We start from the raw sequence: 13422 nt of genomic DNA, 5'->3' as shown, positions 1-13422 counted from the left end.
GGGAGACGGTGTGACAGAGGGACCCCTCCGGGGTGCCACTGCCAGCATGGCCGGAGCATGAGGCCACGGAGGCTCGGGGGAGAAGACTGTAGTTCTTGGAGCTTGACCCAAGCTGACACAGGGGAAAAGGAAGGTCTATAAGCACTGTCCTCACAGAGGGCCGCAGCTGTGGCAGGCCCTCGGGGAGGCCAGGCCGGAGGGGAAGGACATGCCCAGACCCCCGTGGTCTTCAGCCTGCAGCAGGTGGCCCTATTGGTGAACATCCACTGAGGATGACTATCGGCCTCGTGGGCTCAGAGCAGGACAGAGAAGGGCCGAAGATTTGGATGGAATGAGGAGAATCAAGGTGTGAGCTGACCAAAAGCTGGAGTGTTTTACTGAAGGAAGGTGGTTCAGAACCCAGGTAGTTTGTGGTCACTGTTCCCCTTAAGACGACCCACTTCTAGGCATCCGCACCTGGTCCAGAAAGCGGGCAATAGGGCTTCTCTTCCACCACCAGCTGGGAGGACTTTCGGTCCCATCACAACCCTCCCTGGGCGGGTCACTGCCCCTGCCGCCTCTGCCACTCAGATGTCACAAGATGATGGGGAGGCAGCAGGAAGAGAAGCTGGAGCAGAGCACTTCGGTTAATACAAGGCTGACTATGGCGCTGTAGAGGCAGTCTGTGTCTCTGCTGGGAAAACAGAAGCATTCCCCGGGAGTGAAATCATGGTGTTGGTGCTCTCAGGAGTTCTGCCTGATTCAGAGCCCGCAGTACCAAGCGCGGCGCCCCGGGGACCTGGAGGCCAGGCGCAGGGCGCGCCTTCCCTGGGGCCAGGCTTGGCCTCCCAGCTTGACCTCGGGCGGCCTGCCTCCTGCACGGGGGCAGGAAGGAGCCGGACAGGCTGGACCGGGAGAGGTAGGTACAGAGGGGCTGCCCGCTAGTGTAACAGGTTCAAGAAGGGTTCCAACCCCTCGCCCCCGCCCTCGCCAGGTTGCAACTCTGGAGACCGAAGGCCAGGAGGCGAGGGCGACGGAGGGCGTGGGTTTCAGAGAGGAAGGATCTCCAGTGGCAGACCCTAGGTTCACCTTCACCCCCGCACACCAAAGCTGAGCGCAACTGGGCAGCCACCTGAGGCACGACTCTGCCCCCCACCTGCAGAGCAGGAGCAAACACCCGTGGGGACTGGCTCGGCACCAGCGCTCCGCCCGGACCCGGTTAGCAGGTCTCCCGCCCACCCGGTCCCACGCCGCGCGGGCAGCCTCCGCGCTCCCCGCGACCTCGCGCCCGCCATCTGGCCTTCCGGAGGGAGACAGAAGTTTCAGGCGAGAGCGTCGGCGCCGGGGGGCCGGGACGCAGGCCGAGACTTCCTCCCGCAGGGCGCAAGGTCCCCGCGCCCCGGCCCCAGGCCAGGCCCCGGGAGGCGGAAGCAACAGGGAGTCGTCCCCGCCCGCCGGCCTCCGGCCTCCGCCCCAGGGGCCCGCGGTCCTCCCCGCGCCGGGGGCGGGGGGGGGGGGCACAGGGACGCGGAGGGCGGGCCCCGCGCGCGCGCGTAGTGTGCGAGGGCGGGTGTGGCGGGGCGGGGGCCGCGGGCCGCGGGGCGCATGCTCATTCGCGCTCGTGACGTGCGCGCCGGACCGGGCGGCCGGAGGCAGGGCTGAGAGGGGCGGCGGGCGGAGGGCAGGGGCGGGAGGGGAGGAGCCGGGGAGTAGAGCGGAGCGGAGCTGAGGAGAGGAGGAGCCGAGCGCAGAGGAGAGCAGAGGAGAGACGAGCAGAGGAGCCGAGCGGATCGTCCGCGCCTCCACGCTCCCAGCCCGCAGCCCCCGCCGGCAGTCGGGGCCCCGAGCCGCCACCCCAGCCGAGCGGCCACCCCTGCCGCCACCCCTGCGCCGGCCGCCGCGGGCCGGGCATGAGCGCGGAGGGCCCGCGGCCGCCCCCCGCACCGCCCGGCGCGCCCAGGCCGTGACCGGGTCGGGGGCGCGTGGCCGCACTCGGGCCCGGGCCCATGGGCGCGCCGAGCCGGGCGCGGGGGCGCTGAGCGCGGGCGGGCGCGGCCGGAGGAGCCATGGACTGCAGCCTGGTGCGGACGCTCGTGCACAGATACGTGAGTACTGGTCGCGGCCGGGGGGGGGGGGGGCTGGGGACCGACGTCGCCGAGCGCAGCGCCCACCCTGCTGCGGCCGGGGGCTGGGGTCCCGGCGGGCTCCCGCAGCTCGGGGCGCCGGCGGGGCGCCGGGGAGGCGCGCAGAGTCCGCACCTCGGGCTTGCGACGGCCGGGCGGGGCGTCCGTTCACCTGCTCCGCCCCGCAGCCGCGCGCTCCCCGGCGTCCCGTGGGGATGGGGCTGCCCGGCGGCACCGTCCTCAGCTTCGCGCGGCCCGGGGCTGGGGAGGGAGGTGCGGTCCGCCCGTGCCTGTCGCGCCTGCACGGGGATTCAGAGATGGGAGTGTCACACTGAGGCAGAAAAGGCAGAGACTTTGGTTCGTATTTGGAGCACCACTGGGGGATCCAGAAGTGAAGTTTGGCATCTTTTTTTCCTGGAAGTAACCAATCAGATCAGAGGCCGGGTGTCGTGGGCTTCCTCTGGAGTCCACACTCGCTGGGGACGGTGTGGGGAAGTCAGGAGAGGCTCGGAGGGGAGAGCGGGGCTTTTTGACATCAGAGCGAGGGGACACCGCGTGCGGCTGTGGTCCCTGGCACCGGTGTGAAAGGGGGTGTGTGTGCAGAAGAGAAAGGACGCTGTCCGGAGCGTGGTGTTTCCTGCCACCGTGTCAACAAAAGGCTCCTTGTTCCCGGAGCGCCTGACGTCCGTCCCCGCGGTCAGGCACAGGTTTGAGAGGTCGCTCGCACTGGGATCGAGGGCATCATTATGGGAACTGGGGGCTTTTTCCCGTGTAGGAGTTGTCTAGGGCAGACTTTCCCATTTAGGAGCTTTCTTTGAGAAGGAGACCCTGGCCAGGATCAGCGTTTCTCTTCATGGATGGGAACGCCAAGTCACTCATTAATTGATCTGCTCAGCAGAAGACTTGAGTCAAGGGAGTGTGCCCACCTTACCCAGGTACCTGTTCCTGGGGCAGGTCAGGCGCCTGACCTTGCTGTGGAGAGAAGGGGTGGGGCGGTGCTGAGCAGATGAAGGCGCATGTGATTCCCCCGAAGTCCATATTGTGGAGCCAGTGGTAAATATCAGGTGACGCCTTTGTTTCTCCACCATGATAAGTTCTAGAAAACCCAGTCCCAGTGACCGTAGGTAAGAGAAATGCTTTGTCGGGCAAGGACACTCTCTTCCCAGCTGTCCCTCAGCCAGTTTTGTTTCTGCCTCTATTTCCCCAAAGGGAAACCGGGGGAAAGAGGGTGGACTAGTGTTATTTGAAGTTTGCTCACAGTTTTCCAGGTCATTCTCGTTCCCTTCCAACTCTAACACTTTGTAATAAAAATGAGGGTTGGGTGGTGAGGGGGATGAGCAGTCTGCCTCCAGGAGAGAGGGAGAGCCAGTGGGCGGTCTCCTCTGACCAGGAGGCCACTGCCCAGTGGATCCGACCCCCCCCCCCCATTCCTGATCCTTTGTCCTGGGAGTGGGGCAGACATGTGGCCTTTCCTCTAGGCCCTCAGCTGTTATATGTCCTATCAATTTATATAAATTTCTTATAGTTGACATGTTAAAATTCCCTTTTGCTATGTCATTAGGTTTATGAAATGACATTTTCTCTCAAACCTAAGTGGTAAGTGAACTTTCCGGGCATGTGCATTGGGACACTATTATTTCTGTTTTTCCATTCCACATCTTTTTTTTTTTTTTTCCAGTCTGATCATTTGGCTGTTTCAACATAATCACATATAAGACCATCCATTTCTATGATACTAAACTCCTGTTTACACTATTGTACTAATTTGGGTTTTTCCAGAAAGAGTCAGGATCTGTCAGGATCAGTCATTATGTGGGACGAAATTATATCTCATTTTGCTTGAAGAAGAGACAGAGCCTGGGATTGAGTACTTGTGTCCTTGTGGTTTCCTTATGTGACTTATAAGAATGAATAAAAGCTTACACCCTGTTCTCTTCCAGTGTTCACCCAGTCAGAATTTCTAGGACAGAGAAAAGTTTTCAGCTCCTTCTGAGGTGTGAGGGTTTGGGGTTTCCAGAAAGTAAAGAAGTCCTTGAAAACATTGGTACAGATATTTTATTCTGGCAAATTCCAGAGAGAGAGAAAGAGAGAGAGAGACAACAGGCGAACGTATGGGAGAAATCTGTCCGGGTCGGCTGCATAGACTCCGGAGCATGTATTGCTGGTGGTGTGGATGGACAGAAGCCGTGTAGGGGTGACTCGCGTGTACAGACGGCTCGGTGCTTGTGTTCTGTGACGTGTTTTATGTACCATGAGGTAGTTGGGTCTATTTACAATTTTTTTTATTTAACGAAGTGGGTGGAGAATTAGTGTGCTTTCCTCCTTACAGATGGGATGCGGGAAGCCCAGGTTCAGGGAGAAACCGTGCAGCCTTGGGGGTCCCTGCAGGGTCGGTGGGCACCCGCCTGCTGGTGAACCTGGCCGGCCCGCGGCTTAAGCGTGGAACCCTGGGCAGGCTCGCCTCCGAGGTCCCACTGCACGGAGCTGCCGAGAGCGTGGTGGCAGTGGTGGGGTCGGAGCTCCGAGCGGTGCGGCTCTCAGCAGGTGCTCGTCCGTTTTTCACTGCTGGCCGTCCGCATGATTCAGCCCCCGCTCTGCTCCGGAGCCGCGGGCCACACACACAGGCCATGTGGCTGCTTGTGGACGAGCCGCCCATGCCGGGATGGCCGTGCCTGCAGGACTCTTGCCTCCTCCTTCCCTTCCAGGCTCACGTTTGGGAGCCTGGGCTCAGAAGTTCTGTGGGTCTGGAGCTCCGTCTGTTTGGTGTCTTGATTTGTTTCCGGTTGTGAGGCCTGGGCGTCGTCTCCACTTGTTTCGCACGCTTCTTGCTTTCTAGGATGTTAATTTTTTAAAAATTTTTTATTATGATATGTTAGTCACTATACAGTACATCATTAGTATTTGACGTAGTGTTCCATGATTCATTGCGTGTAACATCCAGTGTGCCGTGTAATACATGCCCTCCTTAATATGTTTTCACACCATAAACTTCTGAAAAATGTGCAGGTTTCCTTGCTGACAGCAGATCCTGTTTCCAGAACAAGCTCTTGTCTTGGGCTTTCTTTATAGGGGAAAAGTAGATCTTTTTGGGTCCCTGGAGAACTTTCAGCACGACTGTCTTTGAGTGCGGTAAACCTTCTAGAAAGTCCAGCCTTTTCTGTGCATGCACACGTGTCTGCGTCTGTTCCGTGTGTTACCACGTGGACCACTGTCCGCGTGCACTGGAGAGGCGGCCTGTTCTAAGGGGCAGATGTTCTTTCAACTCTGTTGTTCCAGCCTCTGTTGAGCCACTTAAAATGGTGCAGGATTTGGATGGAGCTCCTCCTCTACTCCTACCTTAGACAGCTTTCTCCGCCGAGGCCTGCGGGTCCTTGAAGGCCGTGAGCCTCGTGCGCGGCCGAGCGCCAGTCCGTGTCGTGGGGCTGCGTGGCCTGGCCATGGGAAGTGTTTATGTGAGCCAGCCTGCCCGTCGCCTGTGATCAGGGGCTGGTCTCAGCCACGCATCTGAGAGCCATCTGCCTGGTCTCTAATTTAACCTTCATGTTGCAGCCCTCAGTGAGCTCTGCACTGTTCTCACAAACCCCGTAGAACCTGTGTGTGTTAGGGACAAGCGATCCCGAGATGCTTTTGTTCCGAGCCACGGGGTAAGTTTGATCGCAGTGCGGACAAGGAGTTTGTATTATGGGTTTGCTTCAGTCAGATTTCTAGGGATGAGAATACTGTCTCCGGTTACAGTCGGTGAAAACCGCGTGGACCCTGCTTAACTACACAGGAAGTCCCGTGTTTACAGACCTAAATACAAATTGTTCCTCGGTGCTTGGACCATATGTTCCAACAGAAACAGGGTTGATAAAAGACCGTGGGATCCCTAAGTCCCAGACTTGCAAATGCTTTTCTAACCAAGTTAAATGTAGGCAAAAATGCTATTTATTTGCGGTGAAAATCAATGGAAGGCAATTTTTACAGCAGTAGAAATTCAACAGGATTGAATGAGGGTGGTTTTTGCTTGCATGCTGGTATCTGAGAGAAATAAAATAGTGGATCGTGGAGGTCAGAAGTTCTACGTGGCCTCTGCCTCTGTGAACCCTGGGCATGCTGGCGAACATCCCCGGTTTCTCGTGTGAGACCACCTCCCTGCACGGAGCTCGTATCATGTGAGACCACCTCCCTGCACGGTGCTCGTATCATGTGAGACCACCTCCCTGCACGGAGCTCGTGTGTCCTGCTGGCATTGTGGACGTCCCGCTGCTGCTCGCAGCCCTGCACCTCTCAGACCTTCAGACCCTCCGCTTCAGATGGAGGGTCGAGCCCTTGCCCTGTGCTTCATGGAGGGAATGTAGTCACCAGACAGGATGCTTCCTCTTCCAGGCAGCTCACCAGGTCTTGTCTCCCTCTGGTCTGGGACCCCGTGTCTCCTTCTTTCTCCTGGATCATCTCTGTCCTTCCTTAGACCCTGTGGCAGTGGCGAGCCCTTCAAATCGCCTGTTCTTACACTGCAGACTTTCCCTGCCTCCACTTCTCCGTCTCCTTCGCAGCTAAACTTCGCTATTGTGCTGACGTGTCCTGCTATCCTCCTGCAGCCTCCTTGTGCTCCGGTGGGCTCATCACCATGTCCATCACCCTGGAGGCCCTTGGTGTCCTTCAGACCCTCCCAGGACACACTGGCGAGTGACCTATGCACACACTGATTCCTCTCCGAGTCGAGCTCTCCCAAGCCCAGTCCCTGGGCGCTACCGTCAGATGGGAGCACAGCAGGCAGAAAGCAAAGCACAGGAATAGATGGGATTGCAGAACTGGGGGACTGGCCTGTGTCCCGGGGCCTTCCCGCCTGCTGCTGGCCCTTCCCGGGTCCCCCCGGGCTCCGTGCTGGCGCTCTCCCTCCTCCGTGCACACCCCTGCCTGGAGGAGCCCCAGGCCCCCGTCAATGTCCGTGCGCCCCCCATCTCTCCCTGCCTCTCGGCTGCCCCTCCACACCCTGGACCAGTTCCTGGCGCAGGGTTGTCCCTCCGGAAACATCTGCTGCCCGAGTGATTCGTCCTTTCGTCAGGACTGCTGAGAAGTGTGTGGCAGAGGTCGCCTCGGATGCTTCTGAAGGAAGCTTCATCATGCTTCCGGGAATCTTGAGTGATTAATGACAGTCTCTTAAAACATGTCTCTTAAAACAAGAACTTTTGGATTCTCTTTCCTTGATACATTTCACAGCGTCATAAACATGTGGGAGCAGGCAGGCGTCTGGCCCAGCCCCTCGCAGGTCAGCACCACAGCGGGGAGCGTTGGGTCCTCAGGGCCACGGCCCGTGGTCCCCACGCCCCTCATGGGTCGGCCTGACTGGCTCGCTGGCTTCCGGGGAAGCATCTCCCTGGGTCCCGGTGCAGCGCTTCCTGTGGATCGTGGCGGGTCCTGCGGTGTGTGGGTCCCTGGGTTGGCATCCCCTTCTTGCCTCCACTGGCTGGACTGCGGGGCCTGGGAGGAGGGACCTGCCACGGTGCCCTTCCCGGAGCTGGATGGAGACCAGCTCTTAACCGCTCCTGGTGGGACCCAGTTCCCTTCAAACAGCATAAATGCTTTTTGTTTTCTGGGCAGAATAATTGGGTTTCCCAATTTTTGTTAGATTCTCAAAGGAGAGTCTGCCTTAGTTAAGGTCGAGAACCCTTGCGCGAGGACACAGGTAGGACGTTGGCCCACTCAGCGGCTTCAAAATGTCCACATTCTGAGTGCACATCACTGTCCACATTTCCTGACTTGTGCAGCGATGGGGTGATCTGGCAGTGCCTGCTGGGTCCCCCCCCCCCCCCCCCAGCAGCCGTGTGAGCGACCCCTGCCCGCTGTCCTGCGGCCCCTCTGTCACCCCTCCTGGCTTGGCGGGACACCTGGCCTCTCCCGCCCTGCTGCTGTTTCTCAGGGTCCCTGACTTCTCCTGCTGTCCCCCCGGGGCTGTGCGCCTCGCTCATGCCTGCCTGGTCACCGCTCACGCCGGCCCAGGACATCTCTGGTTTGCAGCTGGGAGGGAGGCTTTCTGCCCCCGCGGGAAGGGGGGCGTTGTGGCAGGGATTTTCGGTTTCCTCCCTCAACTTCTCCCTTTGTCGCCTGGGCTGAGGCCAGACCCCAGCGTGTGGCCCTGGGGGCAGGTTTGTCAGCGCTTGCCTCTCCAGACAGTTCCGTGAGGGCCGTGGGAAGAGGCTCATTTCCTGCAAGTAACAGCTACGCGCTTGTCAGAAGGCGGAGGAAAGTTTCCCGGCTCAGAAAGGTAATGAAAATAAGATCCTTTCCCCCGGTTCTGAAGGCAAGACAGAAATTTCAAGAGAAGGTTTGTTACTTGTGAAAAAGTCTCCTTGGATGAAGACCAGTAAATTCTGCATTCCCAGGGGTGGGAAGAAGGTGTAGCCTGGCAGAGGGGCGTCTCTGCCGCTAGTCTGCTTGTCCCCCACCCTCTGCCCCTGTCCCGGGAGGTAGTAGCGAGCACAGCTGCGGAGAGAGACTGAGGGGGGTGGGGGACGGAGAGACAGAGACAGGGAGAGACAGAGGGAGATAGAGAACGAGAGAGGAAGACAGAGAACGAGAGAGACGGAGGGAGAGAGAGAGGGAGGGACAGAGAGGGAGAGAGAAAGAGAGACAGAGTGACAGAGACAGAGGGAGGGAGACAGAGAGGGAGACAGAGACAGAGACAGCGGACAGTGGGCCGGCTGCTCCCTGAAGCAGGTGGGATGTCTTGCTCCCCTTGCAGAGAAGGAGGGAACAGTCCCAGCGACTCCGTCCGCCCAGTGCGAGAAGTGATGTGTCCGCCGTGTCTGTGTCCGGTGCAGGGTGATCGTGAGCTGTTGGCCGGGTTCCTGGAATAAGTGAGGAGCGTCCCTCTCTACTCACACTTCACCAGGGGGATCGCTTCATGGAAGTACCTTGACCTCTTTATTTTGTCGGTGAATTTACCCCCAGGCGCCCCTGTTTGGACCTGGTTCTCCCTCCCCCAGATCCGATTTGGGAAGACTGGGGGTGAGCTGTGCGCTTTGCAGGAGGACGTGGGGCACAAGTTTGTGAACTAGGGTGAGCTCGGGACTACGCGTTGTGGGCGCCCTGACGTGCTGTCTGGGGAAGCTGGTTTGTGGCCCTGACCTGCTTCGACTCCTCCTCGGTCCCTCCTCTCTCCAACAGCCTGGGCCCTGCACTTGCGTGTTCGGGAAACACACAGACACTGCATTTCGGACGGTGTGTGTCAACAGCTGTGCTCATCGTCAGCATGGTGAAGAATCCGTGCCCAGATGGTATTTTGGTCGTGTTTGGTATTTGATAGGAAAGCCCTGCTTGCTTTCATTCAGAGATAGGACGTTCTGGAATGCGGGAAGGCGTACCCAGTATGCCTGGCGCTGGGCAGGGAGAATCACGGAGCCAGGGGGGGAAGGGCCCGGGGAGCGTCTGGTGTAAAGCCAGGCGGTCAGCGGTTCCCGTTCGCATTTCCCTCCCTTTCCCACCCCTGGGAGTTGGAGTAGAGCCAGCAGGCCTCATCCCCGACCTGCCCTGTGCAACCCCCACATCGCGCGCAGGTTGAAGGCACCCTTTCCTTCCAGTGGCACCTGCTTTGGAACCTGTCGTGTTTCAGGACCCCTCCGGAGCCGTCCCTGGAGGATGGGGGCCAGTGGGAGGCTGTCGACAGGGCTCGTGATTACCAAGCCGATAATAAGGAGCACCGGGAGCCCGGGAGGATGCAAGGACAGGCCTCCCTTTGCCCTGAGTGCTCTGAATTCTTCATGCAAGCACGCCTGTGGCCGAGGGCCGTGAGGGAGGCGAGGGCCGTGAGGGAGGCGGCGCCTTCCAGGCTGCCCCTCACTGGCGCACGTCCCTGGGGCTCCTCACGCTCCCACGTCAGCTTGGGTGTGCAGGGAGGGAGTGAGGGGGCTGCAGGGCCTCCGCCAAGACCCCGGGCTGTGTGTCGAGTTTGCACCATTTCCCTTGGTTTTTCAGTGGACTTCCTCCTCCCTCTGCGCCCTTTCCCTGCGTCTTACTGGGTGAGGTTAGCAGCCAGCGTTTCGGGAACGGTGGTCCTGCTCACATACGGGCTTGATTATCAAGGGAACAGATGCTGAGACCGTACAGGAGGAGTCGTTTTCACGAAGAGCTGACGTATTGTTACTCTTCTCTAAGGTGCTCGTTACAGGGTCCGTGAACTTAGGTGTTGATTTTAAGTGCTAGCATTTAAGACACAAAGGGAGACAGGTACTGCTAAGTATGTCTCCGTCAGCTCAGGCCGCAGTAACAAAACATCCCAGGCCGGGCGGTCTAGACAACAGACAGTCCCAGATCAGGAGCCAGCACATTTGGCTTCTGCTGAGAGCCTCTTCCTGGCCTGCGGACGGCCGCCTTCCCGCCGTGGCCTCCCCGCGGCCTTTGCCCATGTGCTTGGGGGCGGGGGAGGGGGTGCACAGAGAGAGAGCAAGAGAATGCGGGTGATCCCTGTCTCCAGGTACCATCATGCTGGCGGTTAGGGCGTGAGTATACGGGTTTGGGAGAGACGCTGTTCCGCCCATGGCGGTACACTATGAAAGTTGGCCCTGTTCAGGTTGTAAATATTCAAACGGAGGGGAGTATCGGAGAGAGGACCTTGAAATAGCACATTGAGTTTGCTTACTCTTCTATCAGAAATACAGAAATGAATGTTCCACAAAACCTGGACAGATAAAAATATTTAGTGGGAATGGGTTCCTCAAAATTGTGGGACAGATTTCGGCGATTGGGCTGTTAGTGGATATAACAGACCCCGGTTTCCATCACTTGATCAGATCTGAGTTTGTGGGTATTTCTGTGTGTTTCCGCCGCTGCGGCCGGAGGCTGGCGGGAGCGCGGTGGCTGGTGTTAAGACAAGGCTATGAGGTATTGTTTTGGGTTTATACTATAATCCAAATACACAGCGTCTGGCTCGTGGACGGGACAGATGTCACGGTACTTGGCACGTAACTGGATTGGACGTGTCTGCTCCGGCTGCTGTGTCATGATCTGGCGCCTCTTGTAAGTGGAATGGTGTTTCGGGGACTCCTCTTGGCCTCTGGACAGCATGACACTGTACTCTTGGCGGTTTGGAGAGTGAGTGTTGGAAATTGAACCCGACTTCCTCGCTAGCATAGTAGGGGCGTGTGGTCACGCCTGCAGCCCCCTGTAGTGACGGGGCCCACACGTGCCTGGTCTGCACTCAGGCGCACATGCCTGCGGCCTCGCGGGCTCTCCAGGCGGCCGGGTTCCCAACACCACTGCCGTCTCTCTCTGTGGCAGGTGCCTTATAGTCCCAGCCTGGTTACCCTTCATGCAGTATTTGCCTACGCGGGTACAAGCACAGAGCAGGAGTGACCCGAAACCACTGTTCATCTTCTGATCAGGAGTGAGGGTGGCCTCTGACGGTCGTTGCGAGAGCTCCGCGTGCCCGGCTTTGCTGACGGCACAGGCTGAGCGGTCCCTGAGTTAAGAGAAACTGTACGAGTCTGCGACACTGATTGAAGCCGGGCGCCCGGAGGACTCGTCCGCCTCACAGCACTGTCTTCCCCAGCCTCTCTGTGCACAAGAGTCCAGAAGCTCTTGAGCTCAGGTCCTGGGAAGTGAGAGGCTGAGATTGGCATGGGGGCCGGTCCCTCCCGTGTCCCCGCACCGAGCTCGGGCGGCCTGATCACCCTGCTTCCTCCTGGACAGGCCTCACGCGGCGTTACATAATTTCCCTCCTTCAGAGAAAAGAGGATTTCCTCCAGCCTATTTTCAGCAGAGGATTAGGGACAGTGAGGTCCTGCCATCAGGTTGTCATCTAGGTATTTGTGTGGTTTTTCAAGAGGATCTCAGAAACTTACCCACTAACATCCAAGTTTTAAAAGCTTGGAATTAATTTAAAATTATTACATAGAATACAATTATGGGATGATCGTTGGTACGGAAGATGTGTGATTTGCGGGTGAGTCAGAGCTAGGCTTACGGAATGCCTGGAAGTGACTGGTAACTACACGCATATGCGGTAACTTCAGCGACCTTCTCTCTTTAGAATGTGTGGAAGTCGTTTCCATGCAGATAAACGTAGACGAGCCACGAAGAGATGAGGGAACCGTGCGGTGCTCGCGCCTTTCTGCTGTAAGGTCTGCCGTTGGCGCGGACCCGAGAGCGGCGTGTGTGTGAGGAAGGCCGCGTGGAGGTCGTGTGGCCGGCCTGTCCTCGTTCCTGCCGCCCCTTCGCTCGTTCGCCTTCTCTCTGACGTCCTGTGGGAGGACACGAGGCGAGCCCGCGCATTGGAGGATTTGTGTCGGCAAAGCGTTATGATTCTTAGGAAGAAAAGTTTGTGGCGTACTTAGCACATACTAGGCGCTCCGCACAGGATGGTCCTCAGCTCTTTGTTGAGCACCTGCTGTATGCACTGAGGCTTCCGTGGCGAGCGTGTTCGTGGGAGGTGGCGTGCGTGGTGCCAGGAGGGGCCGCAGAGGAACGTGAGCCGTGGCAGGAGGATTGGGGCGGGACTGGTGGGGAAGGTCGGGGCGGCCTCCGCGTGCGGGCGAGGCAGAGGCTGGACCGCCAAGGTGGACGGAGGCCAGATGCGCACGGCTCCCTTACCTCTTCGCTGGGAGCACGTGCGGCTCCTGATTTCATGGCCCGAAATACGGACTACGTCCCATGTGTTGGTTTTGATGAAGTTTTAAAAATATTTCTGAGAATTATGGGGCAAAATGAGGACACGTTCCGTAATAGGTACGGTAGGGTGATTTTTAACGTCATCAGGGAGTATCGGTTCATTGAAATAGTAGACAATAGGTTGGTTTATGGGCAGTTTTTTTTCATTGTGGTGAAACATACATAGCATGACATTTACTGTTTTCACCACTTTCAGGTGTGTAATTCGGTGGCGTTCAGCACAGTCACTCTGTGCTGCCACTGTCCGCCTCCAGAGCTCTCCTGTCATCCTGAACAGAAACCGAGTTACGGGCAATTTTACGTGATTTGGTGTATGTGTGGTTTTGTCTCTCATGCTAATTTGGAAACACATTTTTTTTAATCAGTGAGAAAGACCTCGACAGGGTCACGAAGAGCCTTGTTGAAACTTAAGCTCTAATTAAATTTTAATGGAAAATGGACCCAAGTAGGAGGGCGTTTTTTCTTTTAAATAATGTGCGGTGGTAACTTCTAACGGTTGAGTACTTGAACGCACGCATTGGCTGGAGGGCTGCGGCTCGCTCCGAGCTTGCCGAGTGCGTGGCGAAGGGACCCTTCAGGAGACAATTTCCTGAAGGTGAGGTGTCCACGGCTCGGCGTGTCGCAGGCAGCTCAGCCCCACAGGCTTGTGTAGTGGTGTGGAGTCACCTGCTGT

General features: G+C 58.0%; 2 protein-coding genes across 9 annotated transcripts in view; both read left to right on the top strand.

Moving 5' to 3' along the window:
- The first annotated feature begins 592 nt into the window (after positions 1 to 592).
- On the top strand, positions 593 to 1536 carry LOC130543290 (translation initiation factor IF-2-like). The gene is made up of 2 exons (XM_057309951.1): positions 593 to 898; positions 1142 to 1536. The coding sequence occupies exons 1-2, from the start codon at positions 709 to 711 to the stop codon at positions 1534 to 1536; spliced, it is 585 nt and encodes a 194-aa protein (XP_057165934.1). The 5' UTR covers positions 593 to 708.
- Positions 1537 to 1964: 428 nt separating this feature from the next.
- Positions 1965 to 13422, top strand: part of ATP11A (ATPase phospholipid transporting 11A) — a 126536-nt gene continuing 115078 nt past the window's right edge. For 7 of the 8 annotated variants that reach the window (XM_026488750.4, XM_044380178.3, XM_044380184.3 and 4 more), the window contains exon 1: positions 1965 to 2084. In XM_026488750.4, the coding sequence (XP_026344535.1) occupies positions 2046 to 2084 (39 nt within the window). In that variant the 5' untranslated portion in view covers positions 1965 to 2045. The remainder of the gene's footprint in view (positions 2085 to 13422) is intronic. The other variant, XM_057307141.1, reaches the window with a different exon arrangement.

Source organism: Ursus arctos, unplaced genomic scaffold, assembly GCF_023065955.2.
Source record: "Ursus arctos isolate Adak ecotype North America unplaced genomic scaffold, UrsArc2.0 scaffold_10, whole genome shotgun sequence".
NCBI lineage: Eukaryota > Metazoa > Chordata > Mammalia > Carnivora > Ursidae > Ursus > Ursus arctos.
The sequence above is the reverse complement of the archived record's forward strand: the minus strand, read 5'-3'. Positions and strand labels throughout refer to the sequence as shown.